This window comes from Dipodomys spectabilis, unplaced genomic scaffold, assembly GCF_019054845.1.
Source record: "Dipodomys spectabilis isolate Male_0828 unplaced genomic scaffold, ASM1905484v1 ptg000267l, whole genome shotgun sequence".
NCBI classification, from domain to species: domain Eukaryota; kingdom Metazoa; phylum Chordata; class Mammalia; order Rodentia; family Heteromyidae; genus Dipodomys; species Dipodomys spectabilis.
Genome location: NW_024870944.1, coordinates 810095 through 823870, shown reverse-complemented (window position 1 = coordinate 823870; position 13776 = coordinate 810095). Strand labels below are relative to the sequence as shown.

The 13776-nt window shown below is 44.1% G+C and overlaps 1 protein-coding gene across 1 annotated transcript; it reads right to left on the bottom strand.

Moving 5' to 3' along the window:
* Positions 1–621: 621 nt before the first annotated feature.
* LOC122125925 (tropomyosin alpha-1 chain-like) lies at positions 622–1967 on the bottom strand. The gene has a single exon (XM_042700580.1). The coding sequence runs from the start codon at positions 1874–1876 to the stop codon at positions 1022–1024; it is 855 nt and encodes a 284-aa protein (XP_042556514.1). The 5' UTR covers positions 1877–1967; the 3' UTR covers positions 622–1021.
* Between the last annotated feature and the right edge of the window lie 11809 nt (positions 1968–13776).

Sequence of the window (13776 nt, the reverse complement as noted above, 5' to 3'; positions counted from 1 at the left end):
TTTTGTGTCTGTCCTGGGGCGTAACTCAGGACTCAGGAACTGTTTGAGTTTTGTTACTCAAGGCTGGTGCTCTGCCACTTGAGTTTGGCCTTCTTGGGGTTGATGAAGATAAGAGTCTCAGGAACTTGTTGTCTGGGCTGGCTTTCCACTGAGGTCCAGACGTCTTGGCCTCCCACCACTAGCATCTGGCTGAAACTATTCTTAATATCTCTCACTTTGACGTTTCTTGCCTAGTTGTATTTCTTTTTTTTTTTTTTTTTTTTTAGAAAATGTCCTACAATGTGCATTTTATTCCATTCCATTATACAATGTTTACATACAGTTACAACTCTTTGAAAGCATGGTTTTGATTGATCCACTGCGTGTAGTGCATAAGACTTTTCACTTTAGCAGGGAGAACCGGGGAAGCGTGGAATTCCACCTCAGTGCTATCCTAGAGTGGTACAGGGCTGAGTGTGGGCCAGTCAGAAAGGAACGGAGTCCTTAAACACAGAAGAGCAGTGAGCGAGCGTGCTTTCAAACCCTTGGCCTCAACGTCACAGATATACGGGATCTGTGGTCTCATCTTGCAGTAAAACTGACAATAAATTAGTGTTGGACACAACTCAGAATTGTACAATATTCAACAGAAGGGACCTCTGTTTATTTAAAGTAGCACCAATCCACACCTGATTGTCTCCACCCTCCAGCTGACCGGATGGTTGGCACTTCAAGTAAAGTCTTTGTGCTTTGGTGAGGACTCCGGTACTGACTTAAGCACCCTGCGTGTCTGAAGTCTACTAAGTGTGGCAACGTGGACCTGGGCAATGGCACGTGGAGCCCTCATGGCCTGCTGTGGCTCGCCTGTGTTCCCCACCCACCCTAGCAGGCTCTTGTGGAAGTGGGTGAGACAGTGGTAAATTAAGTAAAGATGCATTCAGGGGCTTTCATGATAAGCAGGTGTTTAAAAACAACAACAACAAAAAAACACAACACAAAACAAGAACAAAATAGAGCAATGTGGCCGCAGCTAGGGAAGTTCTCACATGTTGTTTAACTCCAGTAAAGTCTGATCCAGCATCTGATGCATACTAAGGTTCTCTTCTTTGGCATGAGCCACTTTCTCTTCTAAGTCATCAATGCTTTTCTCCAACTTAGTTACTGACCTCTCTGCAAATTCAGCCCGAGTCTCAGCCTCCTTCAGCTTGTCAGAAAGGACCTTGATCTCTTCCTCGTATTTATCTTCCTTCTGTGAGTACTTATCCTCTGCAGCCATTAATGCTTTCAAGGTCTGATCCATTATTCTTAATTGTTCTTCCAGCTGTCGAACTTGGCCTTCTGAGAGCTCAGCCCGCTCCTCTGCACGTTCCAGGTCACTCTCAATGATGACCAGCTTGCGGGCCACCTCTTCATATTTGCGGTCGGCATCTTCAGCAATGTGCTTTGCCTCTTTGAGCTGGATCTCCTGAATTTCCATTTTTTCTTCATCCTTTTGGGCTCGACTTTCAATGACCTTCATGCCTCTCTCGCTCTCATCTGCTGCCTTCTCAGCCTCCTCCAGCTTCTGCAGAGCTGTTGCTAGACGCTCCTGAGCACGATCCAGCTCCTCCTCAACCAGCTGGATGCGTCTGTTCAGAGAAGCCACGTCGGCCTCAGCATCAGTGGCTTTTTTCTCTGCCAGCTCCAGTTTCTCCTGGGCATCTTTGAGAGCCTCGGAGTATTTATCCAGTTCATCTTCAGTGCCCTTGAGTTTCTTTTGCAACGAGACCAGCTCATCTTCCAGCTGTTTACTGCGGTCTTCCGCCGCCTTCTTGTCGGCTTCGGCCTGCTCGGCTCGATCCAAGGCGTTCTCCTTGTCGAGCTTCAGCATCTGCATCTTCTTCTTGATGGGGTCCATGGTGGCGGTGGCGAGGGGCCCGGAGGGTTGCCGGCGGTGGCGGAGAGGGGTGGACGAGGAGCGCGCTGGGGCGGCCGAGCCGGAGTGCCAGTTGTATTTCTTTAAGAGGCACCTGCAAGCATCTTTTGAGTGTTATCACCTATATGAACTGGGGCAACTACAATTACATTTAGGCATGAGTGTAGCGGGTCAGGTGTATGAAGGTCTATATTGAATTCAATGTTGTCAGTATCTGTAGGTTTCTCTCACTGAAGTAAAAAAAAAGTTTTAAAGTGCTTAAGGAGTCCAAATCTTAATAAATTTTCAAGTGCTCCATGCAGTATGAACTGTGGTTAAGTGCAACAGTTCTTTAGTGAAAGGATTTAGACGAGGAAAGAACACACAGGAGGTTTTAAAGGTGAAAAGTTTACTGGGTGATGCTCCCCGGCAAACGCCCTGGATGGATCAGAGAGGTCGCCGATAGTCTGATTGTAGCAGAGATTTTATGGCTGGGGTCAGCAGGGACTTGTAGCACATAACTTGTTTTGCGAGTTGGAACAGTGTCAGGCTAGTGCCCCCGAAGAATGATTGGGATAGGTGGTGTGTAATTGGGACAGGTGGTGTATAAGGAAGTGAGTTTTTCTCAGCTGCCTCTGTCCTCCAGTGGCCTGTCATTTAGAACTTGCTATGTTTAACTGAAGACTGAGGACTTACTAAACAGTCCCATTGATTCATGGTGGCTTCCTGGTACCAATGGTAAGAGGGATTTGGGTGAGCAATATTGCTACAAATTGCAGAGCTCATTGCCAAGCTCACCTTTGCCTATGGAAAAATAGGCATCTTTGGAGCAAAGTCGGCTTGGATCTCATTTTAAGCAGGGAGCAGTTGACTTTCTGTTATGGAATCCTGCATGTCTCAGGCTGTGTTGGGCTCAGCATCTAATGTTGCTTATTTGCAGAAGTTCTGGATAGATCAAATACAAATGATAAATGATTTTCTGAAAATGGTAGAAATATGGTTTCATAGGTCATGGTATAATCTTGACTTGGCATCATTGCAAAGCCATTTGGTGATCTTTGGACTCGGAATCATATGTATGTGGCTCACACATGTAAGTTAGGGTCTCAGTTATTCCAGGTGATCCAGAAGGTAAATGTCCACCATGGAATATTGGGAGAAGGATATTTCCTTTTGAACCAGAAAAGTTACTGCTTTATTCAAGCTTCTCTAGTGAAGCAAAGAGGATATATAAATACATAATTAGGGGGGCTGACGAGTTTCAACCCCAGCCATTGGCAAGCTGGAAATCCAGGAAGTCTCAAGATACAATTCAGAGTGGGTACAAAAGCCCAAGAGCCAGGGGATCTGGTGGTGAGAGTCTTACTAGGGAGCTGCTTAGGAACCCAGACTTCTAAGATGGATATACCAGCTTAATGTCCACTTAGGTTAATTTATAAGGATAGCTCTTTGTTTACTGATTCAAATGCTAGTGCCTTCCAGACATACCCTAAGGTAAAGTGCTGACCAGCTTTCTGGATGTGCCTTAGTCTCACTAAGTAATTAACTTCTAAAACTACACAGCAGTGCTATTGCCTTAAATATTGACCACCTTGGAACTTCAGTCTCAGCTCCTGAGTTGGGGTAGATCTCACAGATATGAACTTGAGAACATGTTGACAGAACTTGGGTTCTGGACCATGATTCTGAGTACTTCTTCAGACCTAGCAGTTTCTAGGGAGACTCCTAGATGCAATGAGCATTAGCAGATCAGAGATGGCTGCTCAGCTTCCAGAAGGGTGTTCTGCCACCTCCACCTGCTCATGGAGGTATCAGGCAGGATGTATCACAAAACGGCAGGTTCTGAGTTTTGCAAACCTTTTCTTCATGACTTTTAAAAGGATCTAGATCATAAACTTCAATAAACTTATAGTCTAGTCTCACCACGAGAGCTTTATCCTGAGGACTCTGTAGACAGCTGATTTAGGAGAAGAACCCAGTGAGAGGAGCCAATACTCTGGGGAGAATAAAATAGTAAGGGAAAGGCCAGGACAGTGGTGTGTACTAAGATCACCATTTAGGGACAAAAGCAAAGAACCTGTGAGCCACAACAGCAAACAAACCTGAAGGCTCAGTGGTCTACAAATCAAGACTGTTGATAATCTTCTCCTGTCTATACAGTCTGTGGGCTGGTGGAGTTTGTCTGTGTATTCCTGTGGTCCCCAATATACGTACGGCAAAAATGCTACTGAGCATTTCTGAGTGTGGAGTCGTTTGGTTAGGTTTTCCCTAAGTGTTCTTTCTTTTTCAGTATGCTCTGGGAGAGAGACTGCACAATGACATGAAGCAGTACTTTTGGAGGAAGGAGAGACTCAACAGTCACATTCCAGACAGCACTTTAGTACTCAGGTTTTAGTAGATGCAAAAGTGCATCTTTGGTGGCTGTCTTGGGAAGGAGTGTAGGGAAGAGATTGTTCTTCCACTCAGAGGAGGATGGCTACCCAGAGAAGGCCATGCTTGTGGGTTTGGATCCCTCATTTTTTCCCCTACCCCACATACCTTCCTCCGAAGGAATAGAGATGGATTAAAGGGAGGCTACATTTAGGGATCAACCTTCCACCTGCTTTGGGTCTGACCAAGAAGCCATTACAATCTTGACTAGCCAGGGCTAGGATAAGTGGCATGACTGTGAACACAGGTAAACAAAATCTCAGTTTCTGATGGTCAGTTTGACTATAGAATGCTTAGAAGATTTTTCTCTTCAGTCACCTTGACTGTAATGTTTCTCTCAATCCTCTATAGGTTTTGATGAGATGCCAGCAGTTGTGCTGAGTATCCGTTGTGTGTGATGAGCCGTGCCTCTCTTGTGACTTGCTGTGGATCTGAATTTATCCTACGTGGTCTTCAGTGATTGACTGAGGTGCATATGTAGGGACTGTTTGCTATAAAATGCAGTAAAGTTTTCAGCCATGGCTACTTAAATATTCAGTCCACCTTATTCTATCCTTCTGGAAATACCATTATGAATATGTTGGCAGGTTGGGTATTCCAAAAGAATTCCAAAGGAATTCCAAAGTCTGGGACTGTTGAATTTGTTAGGCTGTAGGATCGCAAATGACTTACTGTTTGATTTATTCTTTAGTTTGAATCTGGTGTTGAGCCCCTCTAGGAGTTGGGTCATTTCAGTTACTGTGTTTTTCAAATTTAGAGTTACTATGTGGTTTGTAAAGACTGTTTTCAATTTCCTTATTGATACTGAGCTACTGGCTCTCAACTATATTTTACTTCAATGGCATTTAGAATGTCTGAAGTTCTTATCTAGCAAATAGAAGATACAGGCCTCCTCATTAACCCTAGTAGTGGCATTGTGGACTACCTGTTTTATGGGACACATGTTCTTAATTCTTTGCAAACCGAATAATTTTAAAGTTGAGTGACCTCATCATAAAGCTGGAGATTTGACCAAATAGCTACTGTTTTGACTAGGTCTGTAAAGTGTGTTTTTGTGTAGTCATATAATCCTGAAGTTATGCTTCACCTTTCTAATTATGTAGCAGCTGTTTTGCCCCTTCCTTTTCCTTCAGCTGTGAGGAGTCTGAAGGTCAGCTAAAAGTGAGCTAGAAGGGTTTCACAGGTTCTTGCTGGATACGTGCACAGCCAAGAATATGTATATGGCCTTTGAAAGTTTACCAAAGCGGGCAGTTCTCTTAAGTCCCAATATTATCTATGAAAGATCTTCTACCCAGTCATAGTTTGATGAGAATCATCCTTGACAAGAAAATGAAAAAATGGTAAAGGATAGAATTTGGTGGCAATTTGAATAGCAAGAAATGAGCAAGACTGACCACCATAAGCAGAGTTATGATGTTACCATGTGCTAAACGGGAATTTGATATTTGATTGTGAGATAGAGAAGCCACATTTTGAGAGGTTGAATTGGAAGTGTCTATTACAAAGCTGTTGAGTGTGAGCGGACTCAGGTTCCAAAGACTTGCAGCCTGAAATGCAGTTAATACTGTTAGGAAACTGAGCTATGAGGGCATTAGAGTCAATAAAGAGCAGAAAGCAGTTTTAACAAACCAGATAAACTCTAACAGAGTTGAGGAGGGACACCATGGTGACCAGAGGAGAGTCAGACAGGAGGCATGGCAGAAGGGTGGCAGGGGTGGGGAGGCTTAATGAGGGTCAGAGCCACAAGAAGCTTGCCAGTTCATGGTAAAGGTCTCTCAGATGGCATTTCTTAGCCTGGGTATCCACATTTCCTTCCCCACTGGTTTTACGTACATAAAATCAAATCATTGATGCGTCAGTGAGTGAGAGGGATGTATTGGGTTCTTAGAACCATGAGCTTAACTGAGTTAATATGATTTTGAGCATAGTTTACATGGACCTACAAGGTTATACCCAAAAGAAGTACAATTAAGAGCCCCATGACTGTAGATATCAGTTGCTAGTCACAGGGACCAACAAAAATTTCTGAAACCAGCTGTGGGAATGCGCCCACCTTTGCTTTGTTTGTATGTTCTGTTTCATCAGAGAGGCTGTCCTGTATTAGACCTGTTAGCATAAAAACACGTTTCTCCTAAAGCTGACAAGAAGTTCCCCTCTTCAGTTTTGCCCGGGCTGATCCCAGCTGCAACCTGAGGTGTCTCCAGCAGTTAAAAGTTGGCTCAGTATAACTGATGGCCACATTATAATGAGGATTTGAACTTAAAGATAATTAGCAACCCTTTCCCAGATCAGGAGGGAAAATGTTTACAAACCTATGTACTGCAGAAATAGTATCACACAAGACTCTGGCGGGGTGGGGGTGGGGTCTTAGTTGTTCCCTGGTGAGTTGCTTGGTGTACCTGGTCACTCAAGGTTTAGCCCAGAGCTTTGGGTAGAAAATCCTATGGTCTGGCAAGATCAACCACTGTCCAGAGTCTTATTTTCCATTCAACTTCTTGGCTAGATAATTTTTCCTCTGAGCACACTGGCTTGGATGGCAGGCTGGGGTGGGGCTGCGCTGGCTTTAAGGTAGCTTTTCAGGCGGTGGCTGTACATTCCCTTTACTACTACGGAATCCCCTTTTGGATGCCCTAGACAATGCACCAGGGGAGCGGCTTTTGGGGACCAGATTTCCTCCAATAAGGCTAGGATTTCCTGGGCGGACATAAGAAGACTTAGGTCTGTAAGCATTTCTCATAAGTGAGGTCTCCACAGGCAAGGGAGTCTACTTGGCACCATTGTTGTTATCACTTCTTGATTTCCAGAGCATGTCTGCCTCTTCCTTCCCTCACAGTATTGTCTCTACTTTCTGAGAGGAGTTAAAGGAACAGAATGAAATTATTCTTCCACAGCTGTCATCTTTACATTCACTGATAGTAGGTTGCTGTAAATGTCTAGCAATACTTCTCTTAGAAGTTTCTCTGAGAAGGTTCCAGAAAGTTTTTCTCTTAAAGCCCAGTTAGGTCTTTAAAAATGCACCAATAAACACATCTTCTGTTCTTAGTGCAGTCAGAGCAGTTGTATGTGCTTTCTAGGATGACAGCAGGACAACTGATGCGAAGAAAGCAGATGATAGTTCAATGCGGAATATGGAATGTAGCCTTCCTCTAGTCTTTGACTTTTAAAAAAGTATGTCTTACTTGACTTTGAACAATTGATCCTTATCTTCGACAACAAATTTTGACATGTAACTCCATAACCATGAACCTTAGGGTGGCTGCTTTTCTTACCTATTGTGCACAATGTCTTAACAAGTTGTGACATTGCGATCTGGTTGCTATTCTTGGAGAGTTAACTTCTTCCTTTTGCTCAAAAGTATTCCTGCTTATCCCAGAATACTTGTGTTCTTCAGGGGAGGTTTACCTGACAGGGTGAGGTTTCATACAATTTCCTCTGAACTGGCTTTCTCGATGGTGACGGCACAGGTCAGTATTTATCATGCCCGTTACAGGGTGGGGAACTGGCATCTTGTCTAGGATGTCTCTGCCTGGGCTTCCAGTGAAGGGCTTGAGGTTCAGAACCCTGTGTTTTTTTAGCCTGAGTTTGTGTCTAACAGTGGGCTGACCTGGCATTCAGCTGAGAGCAAGAGCTTTCCTCTGCACTGCTGGTCTTAAGGGCAGCTGCTCTGTGGTTTTCTGGAGGACTTGACGGTGTGTGTGGGGGTGTCTGCCCTGTCCATGTGACATCTCTTAGGTGTGGTGAGTGGGTTGAGGGAAGCCTGAGTGAACTTAAAGTGAGAAGGACACTTTAGAACACTTTGCTCGATTTCTTATGTGGAAAGATGCCTATCAGCCTCCTGACAACAGAAGTCACAAACCACGTGCTGGTTGTGGAAGGGGCCTCAGGCAGCTTCTAGCCTCTGCAGCCCCAACTTGTGCTTCTGTGTGTGTGTGTTGCTTCATATGCAGGGGACAGAGTCCTGCCTGCCTTCTGGAGCCACAGCTCGCAGTATTTCAGGAGCCAGGGGTTTTCTAATCCCTTGGCAGTGCTTCGGAAGGGATTAATCAAAAGTCTACTAGAGTGCATTCTATTTTTTTTTAACAAAATTATTCCTTATAATCCTGATGGCTCTAACGTGGACTTAGCTCTAGACAGAACGGGAAGCCTCTCTAACCGCTCGACTGAATTTAGATGATGTTGCAGGCGCAATGCTGTGGATGGCTACTCTCAGGTTCTCGGAGCCTGAGGCACTAGCAGATTGCTTGGAGCCAGGAGCTTCGGGCTACATTAGCATAGCGAGACAGTTTCAAAGAAAAAAATCATTCCTGATGTTTATTAATGAATATAATTTCTAAATATGCAAATGGGGATTGTTCACATCCCACTCCCTGCTATCCAGTGTCCTCTGAGCTGCCTCTGCACAGATGATTCTAAGATGTTGTCCATGCCCACTCCAATTTTTTGGATACTCCTTGAAGTGTGTATTACAGTAGGGTCTCCATAGGAGGAAATCATGGGTAAGCACAGGCAATGGGCCGAGCCCAGAGCTTCCCAGCTGCCTCAGGAATGGCCCCATCCAGTGTAGAGCACAAGCCATCCTCCCAGGGATTTCGACCTTGGCCATGGGAGAGGCTTCAGGAAGAAACTCGGTTCCTGTGGTCAAATCAGCTGGCTGATCCCTCTGGAGTCTGGATCAGCATCCTCTAAAGAAGGCTCTTTCCTGAGGCTTGTCCTGCTATTTCTTGTGAATCATCTCCTGCCTTTAAGAACCTCTCCAGGACAATATTGAAGGGGTAGAATTTGGGGGTTCTATCAGCGGAGAATCTCAAGATAGTAAAGAATTACTTTTAGCAGAGAAAAGGACATATATTTTCCAACATCCCTACTTGACAGACATATTTTTGCCTTTTGTGTCTAAAATACGTCCTCTGTGCTCAGTCACTAGGTCTACCGGATGCAACCTCCTGACAACTTGGTGCCAGGTAAACCCTGATGGTTAAATGGCTCCAGGACATCCATCTACAGATGTCCTTCGTCAGGCTGCTGCCCAATTGGGCTCCATCCTTCTTTATCCTATTCCTTCACATTGCAATCTAAAGCTGTGGTCTATCACTTCCAGAAATGAATGGACTGGTCACTAATTCTAGTCTACCAAAAGTCATGTGGACCAGTTGGATCTCTAACCTTAATGTTTTGATGAAGTCAAAACAGTGCCTATATATGGGCTAATCTGAAACGTAAACCCTTGATGTTTGACAGGTACCTTGTAGGTTTACATGTCTGACTCCACAATGGGAGCTCTGTTTACACAGTACCCAAAGCTAAGGAGCACTAATGTAAAGTGGTTTCTGTTACCTCAGATCCCAGGGAGGAGGCAGAGGCAGGGGGCCTGGGCCCAGTTCCTTGAGGAAACCTGAGTATTCTTAGCATATATTATTTACTCTGTCTGCCTGGCTGGGGTGGAAGTGGGGTTCACTCTTCTAAGCCTGCTCATCTTTGCACGATCAAGCTGCCATGAACCTCATAGAAGCTCAGCCTCTCTGGCCTGAGAAGGTTGGGAAATCTCCATTCTTTAAAGTCTGGTTGGTTCTTAGGGGATGACCTCAATTGTGTATGTATGTATGTGTGCACATTGATACGTACTAGGCTTGGAGCTTTTGCCTCTTGCTTGTATCTTTTCTGCTCAAGACTGGCATTCTATTACTTGAGCCATACTTCTGACTTGGCTATTTGCTGGTTAATTTGAGATGGAGTCTTGAAGACTGTTTTGTACAGGCTGTCTTTGTACTTTAGTTCTCTAGGTTTTGGTCTCCTGAGCTTCTAGGGTTAGAGATGTGAGCCACCAACACTGAGCTTAACCTTAACGTTTGAAGATTGTTCTTCCTGTATGTTGTCTAGAATATGTTGGATAGAATTGTGTCTTTGTACCCTATTGGGTGGGTAAACTCCAGTAAGGAAGTTTTGTAGGTCCACAGAAGGCTTTGTGGGAAGGTTTGTGCATGTTTTTTCTTTCCCCATGGAAAATCCAAGTATTTTTTCCCACATAAGGTTTACTAATGTGCCTCGAATATTTACAACTTCAAATTCATCTGAATTTTTGAAGTTCAACACTGTTCATAATTTTCAACATGATTGTGGAAGAAAGAAGATTTGTGTGTTTATTTTCTGGCTTCCAGGGAAAACCATTAGGAAGCTTCTCTTCTGAAATACAAAGCCTGGGTGACTTTCTGATGTTTCCTCTGACAGATCTGAACAGTACTCCCCAATTTCCCCTGATATACCAAGTAGCCACTGAGTTAGAGGCTGAGATAGCCTTGGAAGGGTGGAAATGGGTCTCATATGAATGAAACCAGGATGGAGGCAGGGTTGGGGTCCCATCTGGTTGCTCTAAAAAACATTTTCCTTGTTCTGCCCACCTTTTGAGAGGTTCCGTGGTTCACCTTCGAACTTGGGTCCTCTTCCATCTCAAACCTGGCAGCTCATGTTACATTTGTCTGGCTCTCACCGGCATTCTTGCCTACCACGTTTGTTTTTCTGTTTTGCCTCAGGATCCCTGGTTGATGTCAGCTAATTTTCAACTTTCTTTCAGTATGCTCTTAATTCTCCCTTGGCATGTGATGTAACATGTTCACGCATCTGAAGATCAGGATGGGGAGATCTTGATCTACCTCTACCTAGTACCTTCATCTAGTGCCATTGTGGAAGTGATCGCAGGAAGCCCAGTGGAGGAATGGTGGGAGGGGCAGGAGGGAAAAGAACTACTGAAGGGGATAAAATTGCAATGGTATCTTAGAGGTTCAGGGCTCTACTGAAGTATCTGAGGATCATATACAATATGTTAGAATGTCCCTCCATGAGGATAGGTCTGGCTATTTCTTCCAACAATTTACCATGACTATAACTTCCCCTTCTTCTGTAAATGAAGATGTTGAACATGGCCTGGGGAAGTCCAGCATTCTAACCAAATGTCAACCTTCTGGCTATATTCAACAGCATGCAGCACTTCACTATAGCAAGGACTTCCCTAGGCTATCATCCTCTGATATTTAGAGAAGGACTTTCCACCTCTGAGCTCAGCCACGTGCCCATCTTCACCTTCCTCAACCACTACCTGAGTTAAACTCCTACAATGATAAATGATTTATCTTAATCCCAAGCCTTAAGTTCAGTTCCACAAAAAGCAGGTGATATTGTGAGTTTAAATATGTCAAATTAGATCCACTTGTTGACAATGAACTCTTGCAAATCGTAAGTTGTACATTTCTTCTACCATATTTAACTTAGAACAGCTCTCATTCTTCAGGCATGATGGAGATATACATACATGCTTATGTGTGGAATCTATTACCTAAATCAATGACTGCATTTCATTTAGGCACATATTTCTATGAAGTTTTGGGGATCGTATGTCTGACAGGCTTTATTTTGTTGAGCATAGCTCTTGCAATATAATGGCTTTTTATTAGAAACTAAGACCCAAGAACAGTCGGCATCTCATGTAAATTCTAACCACGGGTGCTCTTTTGTCTATGAGACATGTTTTTCTCTTCTGCTATATCATTCCTTAGTTGCCTTGAATTCTGAGAAGCACATTGCACTTTCTATTCTCTCCTCAAGATGCCTGATAACCGGCTGAAAAGGAAAGATGAAATATATGTGAAACCTGCCTTTTGCTGACCCTAGAAGGTCTACTGAGGAATGTAGAAAAGACACTCTGAACCTCATGTGGAAACATTTGGCTTTGACTTTGCCTCCTGTGTGGAGGTGTTTAATACCATCAGCTCCTTTCTTTCTGGATGCCTGACCTAAGTCATGCATTGACCTCTGTTTGCTAGGTGCTCTGTTCGTGAACTTTGCTAGGTAACTCTGTTCCTTACAGTTCATGGGTAAGTGTGTGTATGTGTGCGCACATTGCTAAGCTAGAGCAGTTGGAATTGACTGGGTATGGTATTACTTCTCTGGGGAAAGTATTCATTCCATGTTCCCAAAGATGTTCCTCAGGATACTGGGGAAAGGTGCGGTGTTCACTGGGGTCCTGGGTCACATTGGTTTTTACTTGGCTCCCACATCCATGGTTCTGTGATCTCAGGTGGTCTGCCTTCTCTACTGAGTTCATTTTGTTATGGTGAAGAGCTGAAGGGATGTTCCAGCAATTCATCTCTGACAAAGGAAGTTTGCCCTTTGGCTGTTGATCTCAGGTGAGCTCCCAATGTTTACCGTGAGATGACAACCAGGGTCTATCTACCTTGTGACCACAGTCAGGGTTTCGTTTTCTGTGGGTAATGTTGGTTGAAGGTAAATGGAATGTTTTATCCAAGTAGGAAAGCTTTGCTTCATACTTACATGGTATAGAATATGGGGAGTCTTGTAGTCGGCCAAGAATGGTCCCAAGCCTGGGATCTGTATCAGGTTACAGCAGCTCAGGGCTTCATGCTTGCTAGGGAATCACTTTACTACCCTATAGGTATCCGGGCTGGACATGTGGCTTTTTGTCTTCCAGATAGTGTCTCAAAATTTTGCTTGGGATTGGTCTTGATCAGCAGTCCTCCAACCCTTGCTTCTTGTGTAGCCAGGATTATATAAGAATGATAAAATCTTAGTTTTTCAACATGCAATAAAGATGGGTTTTCCCTCGACTAATAGTTCTTGCAGCTGACAACCAACAACAGTCTATGACTGAGGAATGAATTCTTGTAGTGAGATGAAAAGCCTGTTGAGAATCCAGTCAGACCTTGAGTTGCTTTCCTGACTTAGTTTGTTCTTTCGGTGCTCTTTAGCTTCCATCCTTAATTTTGGAGCTCTTCTCTGTCTCAACTCGGAATATGCTATCCAACTTGTTGCCCCGATTCTTCTCAGAGTTGTGTGAATGAAGCTGCTAGTTTCAGGATTCTAGGTTGCTTTAGGTCTCCAACGTGTTCCTGGAGAGATTTCTCAGGACATCTAGAAGCTGTGCCATCTCCCCAGTGAAGGTCATGCATAATGACCTCGAATGACAGCCTCACCAGTAGACCCAAAGTCTTTGCTCTTGGGCACACATAGATGACTGGGTTGCAATTCCTAACTCCCAGGTGACCAGGAGTATGCATATGGATCTCCTAGTACTATCATGTCACAGATGATGCAGCGAATGACTCTGTACACACACCTGGCTTCCTAAGCAGAGCAGAATTTAGTACATAGTGTTGTAATGTGATGCTCTTCCTATCTTTGACCTATGTCCCATTTGAATGACTGATGCCCCTTTTGGACATTCCACTATTGGCACCAGGAATGCTAAGGAGCCTATTTGACTTCCTAAGTGCCTACTCACTTTAACACTTCCCAGGATTGAATATAAAGGTAGCATTTGATCCTGCCCTATGTATAGCCTCTGGAAAAGTTATCTAGAAGACATATGCATCTGATTTTGTGATGACCTCAAGTGGAAGGAGCTGCTTCATGTCTTTGGCTTCATAAATCCACAGCCATGTTGGCCTGTTGGACACTATCAGTTC